Below are 18,415 nucleotides of genomic sequence, written 5' to 3'. Positions count from 1 at the left end.
TATGAGTCGTGTTGGTAAAGTGATGTTAAGCCAGCATGCAAAAATTTGGACATTCTGCCAGTGGTTGTACGAAACATTCATCAAAGCAACAACTCTTGATGATCGAGAAACAGGCCACAAGCCCACGGGACACCTTTCACGGGTGTGACGTTTCTGCCAGACCTTGCCACGCAGGCTCAACCCTGTAACGTTTCAGGAGAGCTGAGTTCATGTCCCAGGGTACCCTGAGTGGGCTTGCAGAGGTCTGGTCACGAGGACACCGCATCAAGGGCGCCAAATTTCGATCACAATGGCATCTCAGTGTCTGCAGGGCGTCGATCACCTGTCACCACGTCAGCGTCTCAAAGATGCCTCGAGGGAAGGTCATAATATAAGGATGTCATTCCCGTCCACGTTCCAGGGGTGACCCATTCCGATCTCCGGGCGTTCGGACGCTCCTCTCATTGGCGCACCAAGATGCGACGTGTGTCCTGAGGTCTGGCCACAACAAGCGCGCGGTTTCGCTTCGGCAGGGCTTGGATCCCATCATTACATCCCGTTGTCGTGACCGCATGCCATCCCGTGAGGTCAATGGACGCCGCCTGCAGATATGCCACCGACGAGGCTCCGCCATAAGGGCGGTTCGGTATGTAGTGAACCGATGCGCCATAAACGTTGGGGAAGCAAGATAACAGCCGATTAGCACACCTAAAACACATCTCGCCGCCGTCATGTTCTGCCCGCATGCCATCAGTGCTGCTGCTACTTAACGCGGCTGGTTACCGGGTAGGTGCTAACCTCACCCGCTCGTGCCCGTCCGATCGAAGGTCTGCGGTGCGAGATATTTCCCTGACGTGCTGATCAGGGGACAACATGCTATTGTTGCGTTGAAATGATACCGCATTAAATATATTGATTTACGCTAAGGCAGAGTCAATTTTTCTAAAAAGGACTCAAAGTGCGACATTTGCTGGTTCACTTCACTAAATGCTACTGTACTTGCTGTTTTACAACTCGTCAAGAGTCCTCTCTAGGGCTGAGTTCTTCGAGCAGTCCTACGCACATCGTCCGTGCTAACATATCAAACATGAGCGAGCCGCCAGAACACGCGGCGAACCGCTTCCGATCCGCACGCGGAGCCCACGAGCCCGCGATCCAGCGGAGGCCGCTGAGGGCTGGTCTGAGGTGGTCGGTGGCGGCAGCGCCCTCCGTGCCGCCCCTCGACAGGACAAAGGAGCACCTAACGGGATCCGCCCGAGATGGCGCCGGCGCTATCGGCATCGGAGCCGGCGCCCAGCGATGGTCACGCTGCAGCTGACAATGGCGCGTCAGACCACACAGGTCCACCGCCCGGGGTCAGCGTGACACGCCGACCACGTGTGGCGCACGACACAGACAGACCCGTTCACGGGGCATACAGACACAGATGCCACAAGCAGGTGACAGTTCACAGGAGAACAGAACGGATGACACAGACAGACCCGTTCACGGGGCATACAGACACAGATGCCACAAGCAGATGACAATTCACAGGATGCACAAGCAGGGATGACACAGACAGACCCGTTCACGGGGCATACAGACACAGATGCCACAAGGAGATGACATTCACAGGATGCACAAGCAGGGATGACACAGGCAGATCACAGTTGACAGGAAACACAGAACGGATGACACAGACAGGCCAGTTCACAGGAGACACAGACACAGATGACACAGACAGTCCACAGGTGGTGCAGGTCACGGGTGGCGCTAAACGAATGTGGTGGAGGTCACAGAGACGCAGACCGCGGTTATCGCATACCGCTGGATTTCTGCAATAGGGAACACAACTCATGACATCGAAGTGAGCCCTTCGCACAGCGACTATGATTTTCAAATTAGCGACCAAAGGTCATGGGGCAGTCGGGATTCCGACTGGTCACATACCGCAGATGACCGACCACATATCCCACATATCATCAACACATTGGAAACCATCCACACAGTGGCTATCACGCTTTCAGATCATACAAGTGCGGTATGACAGGGCACATACAAAAGGTATCTACTAAATGATACGAGCCAAGCATCATGATGCGAGCAAAGTATCATTTAGTGCATGATATGATATGATATGATACGAGCAAGTACCATTTAGTATATTTAGGTCAAAGACCTAAAACAGAATATTTATATCACGCACATTACACAGATCATGAATATCACACGTGACAACATAGCAAAGCTTACACGACCACCGGTGACGGGTCCCAGGGTGACACGGACACCAGCGACAGGCCCAGGCGACACAGACCACCGGTGACAGGTTCCAGGAGACACAGACGGACCACAGGGACGCGGGTGACGTGGCGCTCGGGCCGAGGCGCGCCGCCCGCCGCTCGCTTCGGCCGCCCGCTGCGCGAGCCGAGAGGACAATGGTGGGCGCGCCGCCGCCGCTGACATCACAGCTGTGTCCTCAGCACGGCACGTACGCACGGCACCTGTGACGACAGGGACGCCAGCACGGCACCCCCACAGCAGGGTGTTCAGATGGCGCCCGCCGCGACAGAGTGTCCACATGGCATCAGTGCCGATAGGGTGCCCACATGACGCCCGCCACGGCAGTGTGTCCATATGACACCCGCCACGACATGGTGTCCACATGACACCCACCACGACATGGTGTCCACCATGACACCCACCACGACATGGTGTCCACATGACACCGCCACGACATGGTGTCCACATGACACCCACCACGACATGGTGTCACATGACACCCACCACGACATGGTGTCCACATGACACCCGCACGACATGGTGTCCACATGACCACCCACCACGACATGGTGTCCACATGACACCCACCACGACATGGTGTCCACATGACACCCGCCACGACAGAGTGTCAACATGACGCCCGCCACGGCAGTGTGCCCATATGACATCCGCCAAGGCAGGGTGTCCACATGGCACCCGCCACGACCGTGGGCACCCCGCGACAGGGGCGTCTGCACGGCGCCCCTCCCACGACGGGTGTCCATATAGCCCCCACCACGGCAGGGTTTTCACACGGCATCCGCCACGACCGGGGGTCTTCACGGCACCACCCGACAGGGTGTCCACATGGCACCGCCACGACACCGTAGGCAACCGCCACGACAGGGTGTCCGCATGGCACCCGCCTACGACGGGGTGTCCACATGGCACCCGCCACGACAGGGTATCTGCTCGGCGCCTGCGACAACAGGGGCGTCCTGCGTGGTGCGCAAGCCGACAGAGGCGTGATCACCACACCCGTCACGGCAGGGGAGTCTCACCACACCCGTCACGGCAGAGGAGTCCTCACGGTATGGCGACGCGGGCGCAGTGACCAAGCCGTGTATTCCCGTGCGGCGATCCCCACGAAGGCAAAGTCAACTTCTTTGAATCGGCATATGTGAAGGCGTGTCCCTGTCCAGACCGGTGGTGCATGCGCGGGACGAAGCCAAACCAGCGTGTAAATCCCACGTCATCCGCTAGGGCGCTGAGGCGCTCCGCATCCGTCAGCCGACGGTGGGAGCCCGGGGTGCTCGGCCGGTGGAGAGGGCCCGGGTCGCGGTCTACCGTATCCGTCAGCCGACGGTGGGAGCCCGGGGTGCTCGGCCGGTGGGGAGGGCCCGGGTCGCGGCCTGCCGTATCCGTCGGCCGGTGGGGTGGGGGTGGTGGGGGGGTCAGGTCATGGCTCGTTTGCAGCGCCGCCCGGGGAGGACACGTGGGGTGGTGTCTCCGGCGAGCCCAGCCGTGGTTGCATCAGGCGGTGAGATCACTGCGAGGATGGCCAGGCCTCTGCTGGTGCCGCGAGTCACCTTACCCGGCGGCCAGAGGCCGGGCGGGTCTGCGACTGCCTCCAGCACTTCCGTCGCGACGAGGCAGACAGCGTGGGCGACACCCGAGTCACAGCAAATAAATAACCGTCTCTGACCATGTGGTGTCGGAGACACCGACAGCAAATATACTGACCACCCCGAATTTGTTATTTCACCGAGGCTAAGCCGAAATCTCACACAAGCGTTCGTTGCAAGACTGAACCAAAACGCCTCTTAGGGCATTAAGTTATGCATATGAGCGTTAATGTCGAGTCATTTAATACACCAACGTGTTTTTAGGCGGCAAAATGGTGAGTCCAAAAATGGCAAATCATAACCTATGTACTTAATGCATTTTCAATTATATCGAAGTTACCATGATATTTCTGTGGCGTATTACGTCACGCGCATACGCTACCGGGACTTTGCGACGCACCCAGCTACTGGGGGTACATGGTGCCGACTACATCTCACCCTGCTCGAAAGAACGGGCACCTTGGGGATTCGAACGCCGTACCTTTGGTTCCCTAGACGCACAAAAAGCTATGACAATACCGAGCGTGTTTTGTCATTGGCACAATACCTTTAAGATATGGCTTGTCTAGATCCTACAAGCAGTGAATTGGCATACTTCGGGTGATGAAAACATTACATGATCCTTCAAATGGGGTGGCTTTGTAGGAAAGACATGGAAGACTACAGGAAAAAACTACATCATAGATTCAGAACAATTAAGTGCAAATCACGGCTGCGTTGACACTGACTGATATTCGCTGCCGAGCCTGCCCCAAATCTCTCTAAGACTCGAGACATGATTCAAACGAGCAGGCGAACACGAGCCGGTCGGTCACCTCTCACCCTTACCTCGTCGTCTCCAGACCCTTCGAAGCCCGAGCCGGGAGGTCCTGGCGGGCCTCGCTCTCCCCGCGGCCCCTGGGGTCCCACTATCGACTCGCCGGGGGGTCCCTGGCGAAACAACGACACCCATGTCAACACAAATGGCCTCTGCCAAGGCTCCATCACTGGCGAGAGCCGCCGTGACGGATGAGGGTCGGCGGAACGTGTCGTGGCGGCGCGGACGTTTCACGATTGCCAAACAGCTCCACAGATGGACTCTGACCCCGTGGGAAGCGAAAGCCTGGCGCCCTGCGTATACCCATACCCGACCCAAACCTGCTACAGAGCTCTCTCGCCGTATATGCCGCCGGTCGCTCTTCTATGACGCCGCATGATACCTGACCCGCGTAAAGAACGTGTGCGCACTGTGCAGCATACCATGGCGGCAACGTTTCAACGAGTTTGGACACAGCAACGGACATTGCGCTGAATCAAAGGCTCCTTGAGACTAACAAATCGCAAAGCGCTGCGCCCTAGTCTGAGTTTCGATCCCCGACACTGGTGCCGCAGACACTCACCACAGGACCTCGTTCACCCGGCTCTCCTTTAGAAGCTGGAACAGAGGCGGGGTCAGGTCAGCGGGTCACAGACAGATTCAGGCCGCCGACAGATGCGGGGTCAGGTCAGCGGGCCACGGACGGAGCCAGGTCACCGGGCTACACGCAGCACACGTCCAGCGGTCGACGTCTGGGCGTGACCAGAAAAGACCTCGTAGCACACAGGCCTCGCCGTAACAGCGCCGCTCTGAATCGGAGACTGGGGCGCCACGCAGCGGCTGCCGGCAGAACTGCCGGCCTGGAGTTGGCGGATGGGGATAGATTGCGATGATCAGTTCGTTCAGTGCTTAGAGCATGGACAAGCCAACGTATGGACGCGACAGGCGAGCCAAGTTCTGAGAGAGTAGTGACTTTTTCCCTCTGAGAGGAAGCTGACTGGTTTGCTTTCGTTGCAAGGCCCTGGAACGGGTGTTGACTTTGGAATTGTGCTTGCGGTGCAGTCGTAAATGTGCTGTAAACGGGTACAAGTGTTGTCCCCCCGACAGAGTTGAAGCTCTTAAGCGGCACACCTGATTTAAACCGTCTGGAACTTGCTGGTCATCATGTCACACATTGTTACGGTCGGTGCAAGTGTGACAACGCTGACAACGTCAAGTATCATCAATCACGTTCAGACGGAGCTGACGACGGCACATTATTTATTACTAACTCCGATCTTGATGACAGTAGTAACTCAAGTCTCATAACATACTCTGTTCATCAGCAACTAAATCCTGCTGGAAAAAATGAGAGACATTGCTTTAGCACTCTCAAAAACATCTAAACAGTGTTAACCATGGCCGGTGGTACCAGCGTAGCTCGTGTTTCGAGCCCCTCACATTTGGCAAACTTGCTTGCATTAAACATTAAATCAGCATGCTGAGGAAAACTACACCACGAACAGACATCGATCGTGCCTTAGCCCTTAGATCTATTTCAAGTGGCAAATATATGGCTGCATCACAACATCTCATAAAATTAACATTATGTCTGCGGTGCCTCATGCAAAGAATAGACACCAAATGACATCACCCACATTCATTGTAAAACCCCACTTCTATGTTGGTCTCAATTTTAAGTCTTTCAGAAAACATTGGCATGCACCCCCTCCCCCTCAGGTTCGGTTTCTCATCCGTGGCTGTCCATTGACAGCTCTGAAACATTCCAATTGATTAAGTGATGCATTTTTGCTAAAGCCGCCTGAGGAAACCCGTTTTACCCGCGATCGTTAACAGTCTGTCAACGATCCACCAGATCATGAGCCGGCCCTGAAAAATCAGCCGCTTTCTTTGAGTGAGCGGCAAGCTTGGCCGTCAGCAGCCGTTGCGCAGGGAGCGGGCGGCTGCACCCACTTCACCAAACAGCGTTTCGGCTGAGGGCAACAAAGGCGCGCGCTGCACCGCCAGGGGAGGGGAAGCGAGCATGCCGGCACGCGGTCTCGCCTCCGCGGCCCCGTCTGCCTATGTATGGGCCGGTTTCCAGGCGGTCTGGTTGGACCGGGTGAGTGGGGCGGAGGGGGGGGGGGGGGGGAGGCTGAATAAGGCACAGTGCCGCGGCTCCATTGAGTGGACAGCCTATTACGGGCGCTCAAAGGCCGTCTGCCGACCCAACCCTCTCGTAGACGTCGTCCAACGGCCACCAGCGATTATCGGCCATCGGAGGCGGCCGATCAACACTGCCGCGCCCTGCAGCCGGGTCAGGTGTCGACCGAGGCAGCGGACAGGAGACGGGGAAGAGACGGCAGGCGAGACCGACAGGGCGCCGGCCAGACAGCTGGACAGGAGACAAGACAGAGACGGCAGGGGCAACTGACCTGGTGACGACCAGACAGCTGGACAGGAGACAGGACAGAGACGGCAGGGGCAACTGACCTGGTGACGACCAGACAGCTGGACAGGAGACAGGACAGGGACGGCAGGGAGACTGACTTGGCGCCGACCAGACAGCTGGACAGGAGACAGGACAGGAACGGCAGGGAGACTGACTTGGCGCCGACCAGACAGCTGGACAGGAGACGGGACAGGGACGGCAGGGAGACTGACTTGGCGCCGACCAGACAGCTGGACAGAAGACAGGACAGAGACGGCAGGCGAGAACGACATGGCGCCGGCCCGACAGCTGGACAGGAGGGGGCAAGTAGGCGGCTCAGTGATAGCCGGTCAGGAGACACTGGACTTGCAGCGGAATGAGCAGGGGTCGAGCCCGCCGACGAATAGCAACGACGTAATCTGGCATTGACCGCGCGGCAAGGTAGCAGAGATCAGACGAGTAGGCAGGTCAACAGACTGGACAGCTAGAAAGTGAATGGAAAACTCAGCACATAACGCTTGACAGGGTCTGGCAATGCGATCAAACGGCGGAAAACACGGGCCGATCAGTGCTGATCGGACAGTTTGGGTCAGACAGCGCATAGTGCTAATCGGACAGTGCCGATCGCTTAGCGGGTGGTGCTGAATGGACAGTGTTGATCACACAGCAGGTAGTACTGAACGGACAGTGCTGATCTGACAGATTAAATCGGACAGCAGGTAGTGCTGACCGGATAGTGCCGATCGGACAGTGGGTAGTGCTGAGTGCACAGTGCTGATCGGAGAGTACTATTTGGACAACAGGTAGTGATGACCGTTCGTCGGGCAGTGCCGAATGGGCAGTGCTGATCGGCCGACAAGTAACGCTGACAGCGGATAGTGCTGAATGGACAGTGTTGATCGGACAGCAGGCAGTGCTGACCGGACAGCCGGACAGAGCGAGCCGCAATCGCTCGTAGTGCCGCCGGGGCGGCGCTGGAGCTGACAGCGTGCCTGCACGACACAGCAATGCCACTGACGGGCGAGCCGGCGCGCTCCAACCGGGCAGCCGCGGCGCCCGACACGAATAGCGTCGCCGACACTTCCCAAGTCCGAAACCAGTTTGTCACCGGTGCGGCGCGGAGCTCCATACAGCTAACTGCGCCCCGTAAAACCAGTGCTGACCGCCGTCAGGACCCGAAATAAAACGCAATGCAATGGGCGGGTGATATCTCACCGCCCGACGGAGGCATGGGCCTGCGAGAGTGCGGCCTAAGCTGCGCTAACCGAGGGGTCCGCAGGCTAACTGCTGAAGCTTCAGGGACGGCATGCAGGATGGGCCTAACTGAGAAGGTCAGCTCGTGATCAGTAACGAGCTGTTGACTAGCGGTTATGGTCCCGGCACGGATCAGACAGGAATGTGAGTCATTGTGCTTAGGTCATTACTGTGCACACGGTGGGATGCCATTGTCCGCCTGGGCTTAAGCACAGTTTAGGGATGACTGTCAAGACAAACCACAGGTATGTCGGCACGCTCAATACCCCAGACGGCTCCGAAATCACATGCGAACAAATCGGGTCTCGCTGTGCCTTACAAATACTGCCGTCATTCCAGACCGCATCGCCATCTATGGAAACACGCATCGCGATAGTCAGCACCGAGTAGAAGTTGATCCGCCTCGCCGCTCTGCCGCTCTATCGTGCGCCAGGGGTGCGCGTCGCCTCATTCGGCAGAATGACCAGCGTCTGGTGAGCCCCGCCCGTATGTGGGCCCCGAGCGACAGCAGCATCCGCGTGTGGAGCAGCAGCGCCAGACCCGAGAGCGCCGGTAGCCGGAGCGCCATCCTAGGAGCGTCATCTTCGGAGCGCCATCCTCGGAGCGCCATCCCAGGAGCGCCATCCCAGGAGCGCCATCCTAGGAGCACCATCCCCGGAGCGCCATCCCAGGAGGCGCCATCCCAGGAGCGCCATCTCAGAAGCGCCAGTCTCGGAGCGCCATCCTCGGAGCGCCATCCCAGGAGCGCCATCCCAGGGGCGCCATCCTGGGAGCGCCATCCCAGAAGCGCTAGCCTCGCAGCGCCACCCCTGGAGCCCCATCCTCGCAGCGCCTGGGCTAGCCCCGGATATCAGCGACGGAAGCGCCCGCCCGGGTCGAGACTAGAAAGTGGTTTGACCGCCGACTTGCAGTTCGGAGCGTTGCGCTGCCGTGGAGGCAACTCAGGGTCCAGCTAGAATCTGCATATGCGCGGGTGCCCCTGATGTGCAGTGAAAGTGCCTCATTCCTCTGCTTCTCAGGCGACCAGGAAACCGCTACTGCGTTTGGTATGAGAGGGCGAGTCGTTTCAAGCTGTGATTGAGCGGGTACTGTGGTCACCGGTTGGTCGTGCGCAATCTCTCCAGCAGCGATGGGGGTGGGGGTGGGGTTGGGGAGTGGGGAGGGGACTATGTGTTCCCTCACCTGCCCATCACTTTCGACCAACGGTCCTCAAGGAGCCATCAAGCCAACCCTAATTGCAGGGCTGCCTAATTGTCTATGAAATATTGTTGAGGCCGTGCGCCGCGGGCCATGTCCGGCCCGCTCTCGCCCCTGCCGCAGTGCTGCCGCCCGCACGCTGCGGCAGTGCACCGCACGGTCTCAACTGACACAACCGCAGCACGACTGAGGGCCCGCTCTGAAGACCACGGCGCCCTGTGACGGACGGTGACAGACTGCGACGGACGGCGGCAGGCCGTGACGGAGTGCTGCACGCACGACTGCCAGACGCCAATCGCGGACCCAGCCGCTCGTCAGTTCGGAGACGTCGGTCTCTGCACTAATTGCCGGACCCGGCTCCCGCCGGCGCGGGCTCTGGTACGGGCGGATGCTTTGAGACGACGACGGCGGGGTGACGGGCGACCGACGCGGGCCTGTGACGGCGCCGCTGCCGCCGCCCGCCGGGGCGCGCCGCCTCCCCGGGGGACCTCTGCGCCTCACGGGGGCTCCGCGGAATGTGCGGCGCCAGGACTCCGCCTCGGAGCCGATAGCATTCTGCACGAGAGCGGAACGCAAGCAGGCGCCGCGACAGTGGAGGTCGCAGGGGCCCATGGTAACAGGACGGCGGGGTCCGCCAGAACGCAGACCGCTTCCTACGTCCGATAGTCGCGGAATAAGTACACTATCGGGAAAGGCTCAACTTTCGACTGCAGACATCGTTGGGAGTCACGGAGCTAGGTCACCACCGGGAAAGACCGTGTGATGAAGTACCGGATGGGCCGGGTGCAAAATATTAGTACGGTGGTGTCGGTACCGAGGGTGAATGGGACAGCTCTCATCAACATTTGGCCTCGCGGCTCAACTTTGGGGAATCGTTTGCTACAAAACCCAGCGGAATGTACACAGAGAGCAGCAGACGATGGTCAGTAAACAACTGACCAGGGAACCGTGGAAAGTAGACAAGACGTGGTAGACAGTGTATGACGTGCAGAGGTGATTATACAGTACGCAGTAGACGACCGACTATGGACGGCGGCAACGTTCGCGGTTGACGACGAGTCGCGGACGGTGACCCAGTGACCCAGCCCAGTGACCTTGAGAATAGGCGAATCAGCAGGCGGTGCACAGGCAACAGTGGGCGGTGAGCATCTGACAGTAAGCAGTGAACATCCGACGGTCGACAATGAACATCCGATGGTCAACAGTGAACATCCGACAGTGGCCGAGCCGGGCGGGCCGCTCGTTCCGTTACCGTATTTTTCGAGTCCGGGCGGTGGCGGCGGGATGAGTGGCGGGCCTTCATCCTCGTGCTCGCCGCTCCCCTCGTCCAGGAACAGGTCGTCGTCGCCCTCCTTGAATGAGACGCGGCGTCAGCGACAGGACATGTGCTGGCACGCGCGGGCAACGCGTCAGAACGCCGCCTTGGCTGTCTGCAGCCAGCTACGCGACAGGGAGAGGCGGGCTCCGCAGTACGGGGCAGAGTTTGAACCGGTTACCGGTTACGTGACCGAGGGGGGGGGGCGGGCTCCGCAGGCTAGGGCAGATTCCGAACCGGACACGCAAGAGTTGGTAACATGAGCCTGTAACGAATCAATATAGTCTGGTAGCACCGCGGCCATTCCCGTGCTGGGTCCGTCTGGAATCCATCAACAACTCAAAACCATGCTGTTTTGGCCTTCAATAGAAACCATGAAACCCCAGTACCGATGACAGTCAAAACTCTTGATTGCATTTTATGGTGACTATTTGCATGTAGGGTCGTCGTGGCACCCCTTCGACACCGGGTAAAAAATACACGCACACACACACATCTGAGTATTAAACAACATTTCTATGTTATCTTGCAGTAACACCTCAATATCCCAGTGCAACAGTCGTAAAATTCGGATAAAAGCTCTGGCTATGAAAGAAATCGGGATATCAGAATGGTGCAGAATTTAGAAATTCGGAAATTCAGCACCGGCGCATTTCCGGTACACTTCAGGGGTTCTGCTTTTTGGGCCGTAGGAGCTAACAGTGTTTTCAAATATGTCTAGCACTTGGACTTATTTTTGCCGTCTGGCTCTGGAAAGCCACCTGTTTTTTCATCGTCATCCAATTTCGATTATCTTCTCTCTGCCCAAGAATTCAATGTGGACGCAACACAGCACATCGCAGCGGAAGTTTCTGCAAAATTTATGAGCTTCTCGCGGCATAAACACATTCCCATACATGACCAAGCGGATGTGCTGTTCATACCATGCCGATACTTAGCAAACAAATCGCAGACGGATGTTGACTGAATTGATGGAAAACATTCGGAGAAAATTGAAAATGATGGGGACCACACGGACGTGTCGTCTTAACCAACGACGCCGCGGGGCCTGTACGCTACCCACGTGGCAGTCGTCAGGTTTTGCATGGCCCCACACTTACCTCCAGGTCTGCATCTCCGTATTCATAGTCATCATAGTAGGAGCTATCATAGTCGTCACCCACACCGGACCCATGGAGGTTCCTGAGCGCCTGCAGGAAACGGCGCACACGGCGGCGTACAGTGCCAGATGGAGGACGGAGGCGAAGAGGGCCCAGACACGGGGCGCAACAGCGCAGGGAGACTGAGGAGCGTGCTTACGCGAACACCTGATAGCAACAATGATGTAAAGAATGAGAAACAGAGCAAAAAAGAATAAATAAAACTGGATGGGAGTGCAAGGTATGCAGGATGCTGCGAGTGAAGAAGGTAAAGGTCGCAAGATCAGATGAGGTAGGGCATCATAAACAGGTGCAAGGCGATGCTGGGCAGCTACAGATCACATTCACAGGCAACACATTAACATCGAGAAAGACGACAACTACAACCAACTTAACGGCAGGAAAAGAGAACGATCTGCCATACAGGTGCATCATCAGATAGAATGCGTCGCAACTCAATATCATGCATGTGTAGCATACACTGAAAGCATTGCCAAACAAAAAGCCGGCAGCGGTCTCACTTTTCAGACAGCAACAAGCCATGTTGAACATATGGTTCAGCCCCGTACGGTTAGCGTTGCGGGCAGCCAGAGCGTCTACAGCGAAAGCGGCCGACACAGCTGAGATGACAAGCGTCATGTTTTGAAAGGCTCACCCAGCTTTAAAAATACCCAGTGACAAACTCGTGGCGCTAGAGCACATGGTTTGCACTTGCAGAGACGTGTGTTCAAACCGGCGTTCCACCCACACAAACAGGGCTGAGTTCATTCCGCAGCTGCTGTGTAGTGATGCGGTATGCTGTTCAGTGATACGGTACACCCTTTTGCTGTTCCCACAGCATGGGCCAGGTACGGCTCCAGAGGCGGTTAAGCTTGGTGCGGGTGCCAAACCGGCCGCTGAGAACGCCCTCGCGACCCGTCAGGCAAGCCTAGCGGCTTGGCGACGTCTTCCCTCCTTCACACAGACCCTGCAGCTGCGAGCTCCAAGCCAACGCCGGCTTCGAAGTGGAAGACCGGGCCAGAGGACAGAACGCATCATGACAGCTTCGTTCTGCACTCGTTACAACTACGATCTTCTCTGCGTCGGTAGGCCGCCGTCTCGATGCATTAATAAAAGGAAGCGTCATATTCGTTCTCGCTGCGAAACGCATCGAACGTCGCAAACCAGGAAGCCCGACTATGCATCATAAAATTGCCTTGTCACATCAAGCATCATTTATCCTGAGGCGATCCGGAGCCGGCCCCGCAAAGATGGATGATATTGTTCAGCCGCAAGCGAACCGGGATCGCCCCCACACCCCAGAACAGAGATGGAAAGTTACCGGAAACACCTGAGCACAGTGCTGATTTAAATCACTCCAGCGCACCTGCGACTCTAAACGGAGCCGAGTTACTTGGCTATCAATGCCGTCAATGCTGAGCCATCGACGAAAACCCCTCAACAACAGGACGACATAGGAGGTCGCCTCAGTAACAGATCAATTTCACTCTCAAATCCAGCCAGTTCCTCAAAGTCGCATTTTTTCGAAGTTGCGTCTGTTTAAGAAAAGGAAGTACACGAAAATTCATCCGCTCAACAGAAGCAGCACTAAAAATTCCGTCAGTTCAGTACCAGCAGCCTCTGAGGTCGTGCCAAGCCAACGATGTCCCCAAAATAGCCCAAACCCCGTCATTGGGTTCCGACTCGCGGCGGACAATGAGATCCGGCATGAGAGGGTCTTGATCCGAGCCGCGCCGCGCCATCGGTGACAGATCGTCGGCGCGCGACCTCGCCGACGGGCCCGAGATGACATTCAAGCTGTGCTCAGCGCCTCGTCCCACCACCGTGCCGTCTCAGGCCGGCTCCCCTCCCCCCGCGGCGCTCCCCCCCCCCCCCCGCCACCGTGCTCAGCGCCTCGTTCGACCGCCACGCCGTCCCAGACCGGCTCCCCTCCCCGGCGGTGCCCCCTCCCCACTGGAGCAGTGAGCGCCGGCCGCTGTCGGGGTTTGCTGGGGACGCCTCCAGGTCAGATTGGGGTCACTGATGCGTGCCGAGCAGAGGTGGACCCAAGAGCACAGGTGTGGGAAGGCTGAGGCGATTTAGTCTCGAAGAATTTTGACTGATCTGCCTATGCCCTCCCAGACCCGCGCTATCTGGGTCCACCTCTTTTTCGATTTTCCGCCTCGCAGCAATTTCGTCTCGGGGGATTTTGGCCAGCGTCTGTTGTGTATGCATAAACGTCGCGTGTTGTTTCAACGCCAAGCTGGAATGGGGTGCGCCGCTCAAACTTACGGAGCCAGATCGGGTCCCAGAACTGAGCGCTCATACTCTGAATTGGACCGGTACGCTGAAAGGCGACTCGCCTTAGCGTAATGCAGTAACACATGGCGTTGCGGGGCTGTAAAAAGTCAAGATAAAGCCTGTAAGAAAGAAAGGGCAGCATGCCACCAAGGCTTCAGCAATCTAACACGTTTACGGTTCGCTTCACCCTGGGATGAGGACGCGCACATCCGCGCCCTTCAACGCCGCGTCAGCAGAAAACATTCCACGGTTGCAGGTCAGAGCTTGCTCTGGTTGAAGCCATCAGCAGCCTGCAACTTGAGCTCTGGGCCGAAGAGGAAAATCATACTGCATCCAGCCGCCAGACAGGTTCTGGTGCTTCAATAAATACACGAGCTGAGGGACGTCTGGCGACAGCCAGCGAGAGGGGCGGGGGAGGAGGTCTCAACCTGCCAGCCATGGCGTTCATCCTGGCCAGAGGGGAAGAGGGGAACGTCAGCGTCCAGACACAGCTTGGAACGCAAGCGACACCTTGATGCCAAATCTTCTTCGCGATGACTTCGCTCCAAGCATCTCTTCTCGTCTGCACGGTAACACGATAAATATAGCTGAAGACGTAGCCTGCACAACGTTCTGGCCGATGATATCAACCACTGAGAGACCCGAATCCCTCCTGCCCGAGGTCTGGAACATTGGGCGGCACCGACCCGAGTCTCAATATCCCACCATTAAGCACAGTCGATGGTCGCAGGGGATTGACCATCCAATAACGTTGGCAAGCGCGGTGTATTTCGAGCGGTGACGCCTGCCCTGATTAGTGTATTTGACAGGCCGCCCGGGCATCCCCTCCCCTGATCACTCAGCAGCTATTTGCAGGGCGCTGACTGAGACGACCACCCCCACTGACTCACGGGGGCTGACGATATGTGACTCGCCATTGAGTGGTGAGACGGACGGGCTGGCCGCCACATACATAACATCCACATCATCAGGTGTGACATCCTGTACCTTCTCCCAAAACATCTGACTCAGAGTCGGCCGACGCCCCCTGCAGATGACGCCGGCTTTGAATCACGCCGGGAATCGGACACAAATTCGCAATATATTCACGTCGTTTATCGACCATTGATTAAATGCCTGGCCACGCATGGAGGCAGGAAAGTGCGCGGGTGGTGATTCGACGCTGTTGATGTGCTTGCGCTGGGGCAGAACTGGACCACTTAAGAGATATATTCCTCGCCTAGTTGGACGTTCTGACATATTTTCCTTGGCTTCTGTCCGGATTTTTCGCGCTGGGTCTAAAAACTCTCCAACGAGCAGCGGTGGCAAAATAGGCGTCAGTGTGCTCAGAGCAGGACTGATGATCTCGAACGCGCATACTGACAAGCCGGCGTGAGTTCAATAGCGCTTCAAACATGCCGGCAAAACAACAAGCGCCTAAGCTAAACAAAACTTATCCGGTTTGGTACATTGAAAGAAAGGGGAATGCTTTAATGCCCTAACATCTCCTAAACTGCGCCAACCCAAACACCGTGCGGTTGAGCCTCAGCAGCCACGGCGCATGGTAACTACCCTGAACACCTGACGCAGACGCCAGCATGTAAGACCCAGACGTTGGGAAAACAATCGATCTGTTGCCAACCCCCATAATCGTTTGACCTACGTTGGACGCAATCCGACCTCGCAGTGGGTGAGAGGGTCAGACGTTGCGGCGCCGTCCCTCCCCCAGCGCGGCACACGGCGCCGCAGACAGTACCCGGATGACCTCCGGACCCCGTGACGCATCAAATCCCGGGCAGGAGAGACGATTGGGCTCCGCCTCCTCTTGTATTTACTAGCATCGTGCCCACGGCAAAAACGACTCGGCGGACGACAATAGCGCGGCCGACAAAAACGCCGCTCGTCCGGGCTGTCACAACAGGGTGAATGGGACGCGCCAGGGGGCGGGGCGGTCCGCCCCACCCCCGCTGACTCCTGACCAGCCCGGGTAATAGAGACGGCATAGTTGCGCGGGCCAGGGTGCGGGGGTACTGCTGGCCGCGCGCTGGACGCGGGGGAAGGTGTTCGCCTCTCGCGCAAGGCTATCCGCTAGACTCCGGCACAAGCCATCGTGGCCAAGACGCGGTGTTTACTTAGCATGTGTCAAGTTCAACGTGAAGGACTGGCGAGAAAGCATGCAGTTAGTCAGCACGCGCGGTGCTGCCAAGTCTGAAAACCCTTTTCGCGACTCGTCACCACTACAAATAGCCCCGTCAAACAACATCATGCCCTAAAGGCAGTCATGTAAACACCTTGCACAGATGAGCCACACCTGCGTGATGCTGCCAAGATCTACATGATTTCGGCACGATAATACTTCCCGCTATCTGTGCCAGCAGAAGGCGAGAGGCGATTCAAGGTCGCTGCAGAAATCTGAGTAGAGATCCATGCATTCCAGTTGCCACCTTGATATAACTGCACGGAGCGTATGTAGGGTGCGCTGTGAGTGCATCTGTGTGTGTGTGATATACATCTGGCTAGCTATCTCGATAGCTTTATTATGGTGCGCCAGCATGTGACCAAAGCTTTAAACTCTGCAAAGACGAGTGCTATTGGAAGGAACCAATTTAGTGAGCAACGTGATGTTATAACTGGATCTTTCTGGCAGAATGGGCCGCAACAATGAAACCGAGGAGCGTCTGGAGTTATGCATGGAAATCCAACTAGGTTCAACCTTCAGCCAGATTATGTTACGGGAGCCGAGCTTATTTTTATTAGCCTCGCCATTTCCGACGTGAATCACGAATCGGACCTTGGAACGGCCAATCTCCGTTTGAAATTCACGTCTAACTTTGGTACCCAAGTATCAAAGAGAACCGCAAAAATGTGCAGGTTTAGGGAATCCTTACAGTTTTAGAAGGGCTATGGCCCAATATGCCCGCTTCACCCCCTTTAAACCTGCTCTGGGTCGTTTCAGATTCAGATCCTGCTCATTTTGCTCTGCTAGGAAATTGGTATCTGTCGTGATATGTTTTTAACAAACTTCAGCCTTAAAAATATGTAAGATTCTAGGACAAGCGAACTTCGAGACCGCGAGGGAAGCCCATCATGCACCTGCATGGCGCGACTTCATATCTTCTGATATGATTACATGATATTCTACAACTGCAACTTCTGTGCACAAAAAATCGGTTTTAACAAGCGCATTTGTCCTGTTCTGCATTCTGAAGGTTTCGCTTGACTCAGATGGTGACTGAATTCACTGCTCGCGCCGGCAGATGTGTATACATGGCAAAATCCGAGCCTATTCAAACGCATCACAGATTCGCTTACGCCCTCGCAGCGAGACGGCCCATCTCTTGTGTGCCGCGGTCACGCTGGGCTGAGGGGGTGAAACTGGGGGGTTTGAAGAGCCTGCTGAAGAAGAAAAGTTGGAATCGCAGATGACCCCAGAAGAGATGTGAGCGAACAGAGAAAATACGAGATTCTGAAAGTGGACCTTCCGCATTAATGGGGCTCGGCTGAGTCTTGGTTGGGTGTCGTGCCCCGGACTGGATATGTTGTACGGCAGAGAGTGTGGGGAGGGGGGGGGGACGTCGTACTGTCGTTCCCGTCACTAACCGTCAAAGTCACAGAAAAGTCATAAGTGAAGCAACATCGCAGTGAGAGTTCCAAACCGATTTCAAAGTCGATCCTTTCCATGCGTCGCCGATTTCCGGTAAGTGGGGATACAAAGGCATCCTTGATGTCCCCCTTTCCTGACCATGCATTCAGATACGCTGTAGATTGAGCAGTGATCTCGCACCAGACTTCTCATGAGGGGGAAAGGGCACCACACAGGCACGGGGTGGACGGGGAGGCGTCTGGCGGGCAGCTCGGCGCCGTCCAGGCGGAGGTCGGCCACCACCTGTGGCTGGTGTTTATAGTGGCCGATAGGGGCGCCTCGGAAGAGAGAGAGAGAGAGAGAGAGAGAGAGAGAGAGAGAGAGAGAGAGAGAGAGAGAGAGAGAGAGAGAGAGAGAGAGAGAGAGAGAGAGAGAGAGAGAGAGAGAGAGAGAGAGAGAGAGAGAGAGAGAGAGAGAGAGAGAGAGAGAGAGAGAGAGAGAGAGAGAGAGAGTGGGGTGGGGTGTGTGGGGGAGACGCTGGCCTACCTAAATCTTGCCTGGTCAGACCAAGCCCAGGCCTGGTCAGGCAAAGCCCAAACCACGCTAGCTTAGCCTAG

General features: G+C 56.7%; 1 protein-coding gene across 2 annotated transcripts in view; it reads right to left on the bottom strand.

Annotated features, from left to right (window-relative positions):
- Positions 1–18,415, bottom strand: part of LOC119099260 (collagen alpha-1(I) chain) — a 78,670-nt gene that overhangs the window by 19,052 nt on the left and 41,203 nt on the right. For both annotated transcript variants that reach the window (XM_037222382.1, XM_037222383.1), the window contains exons 5-8: positions 11,918–12,007; positions 10,755–10,854; positions 5,225–5,259; positions 4,674–4,775 (exon numbers count right to left, since the gene is read on the bottom strand). In XM_037222382.1, coding sequence (XP_037078277.1) covers positions 4,674–4,775; positions 5,225–5,259; positions 10,755–10,854; positions 11,918–12,007 — 327 coding nt within the window. The remainder of the gene's footprint in view (positions 1–4,673; positions 4,776–5,224; positions 5,260–10,754; positions 10,855–11,917; positions 12,008–18,415) is intronic.

The sequence above is a fragment of the Pollicipes pollicipes genome, unplaced genomic scaffold (assembly GCF_011947565.3).
Source record: "Pollicipes pollicipes isolate AB1234 unplaced genomic scaffold, Ppol_2.1 Scaffold_4740;HRSCAF=5597_pilon_pilon_pilon, whole genome shotgun sequence".
In the NCBI taxonomy this organism is placed as follows: domain Eukaryota; kingdom Metazoa; phylum Arthropoda; class Thecostraca; order Pollicipedomorpha; family Pollicipedidae; genus Pollicipes; species Pollicipes pollicipes.
This window is presented reverse-complemented; position numbering and strand designations above follow the sequence as displayed.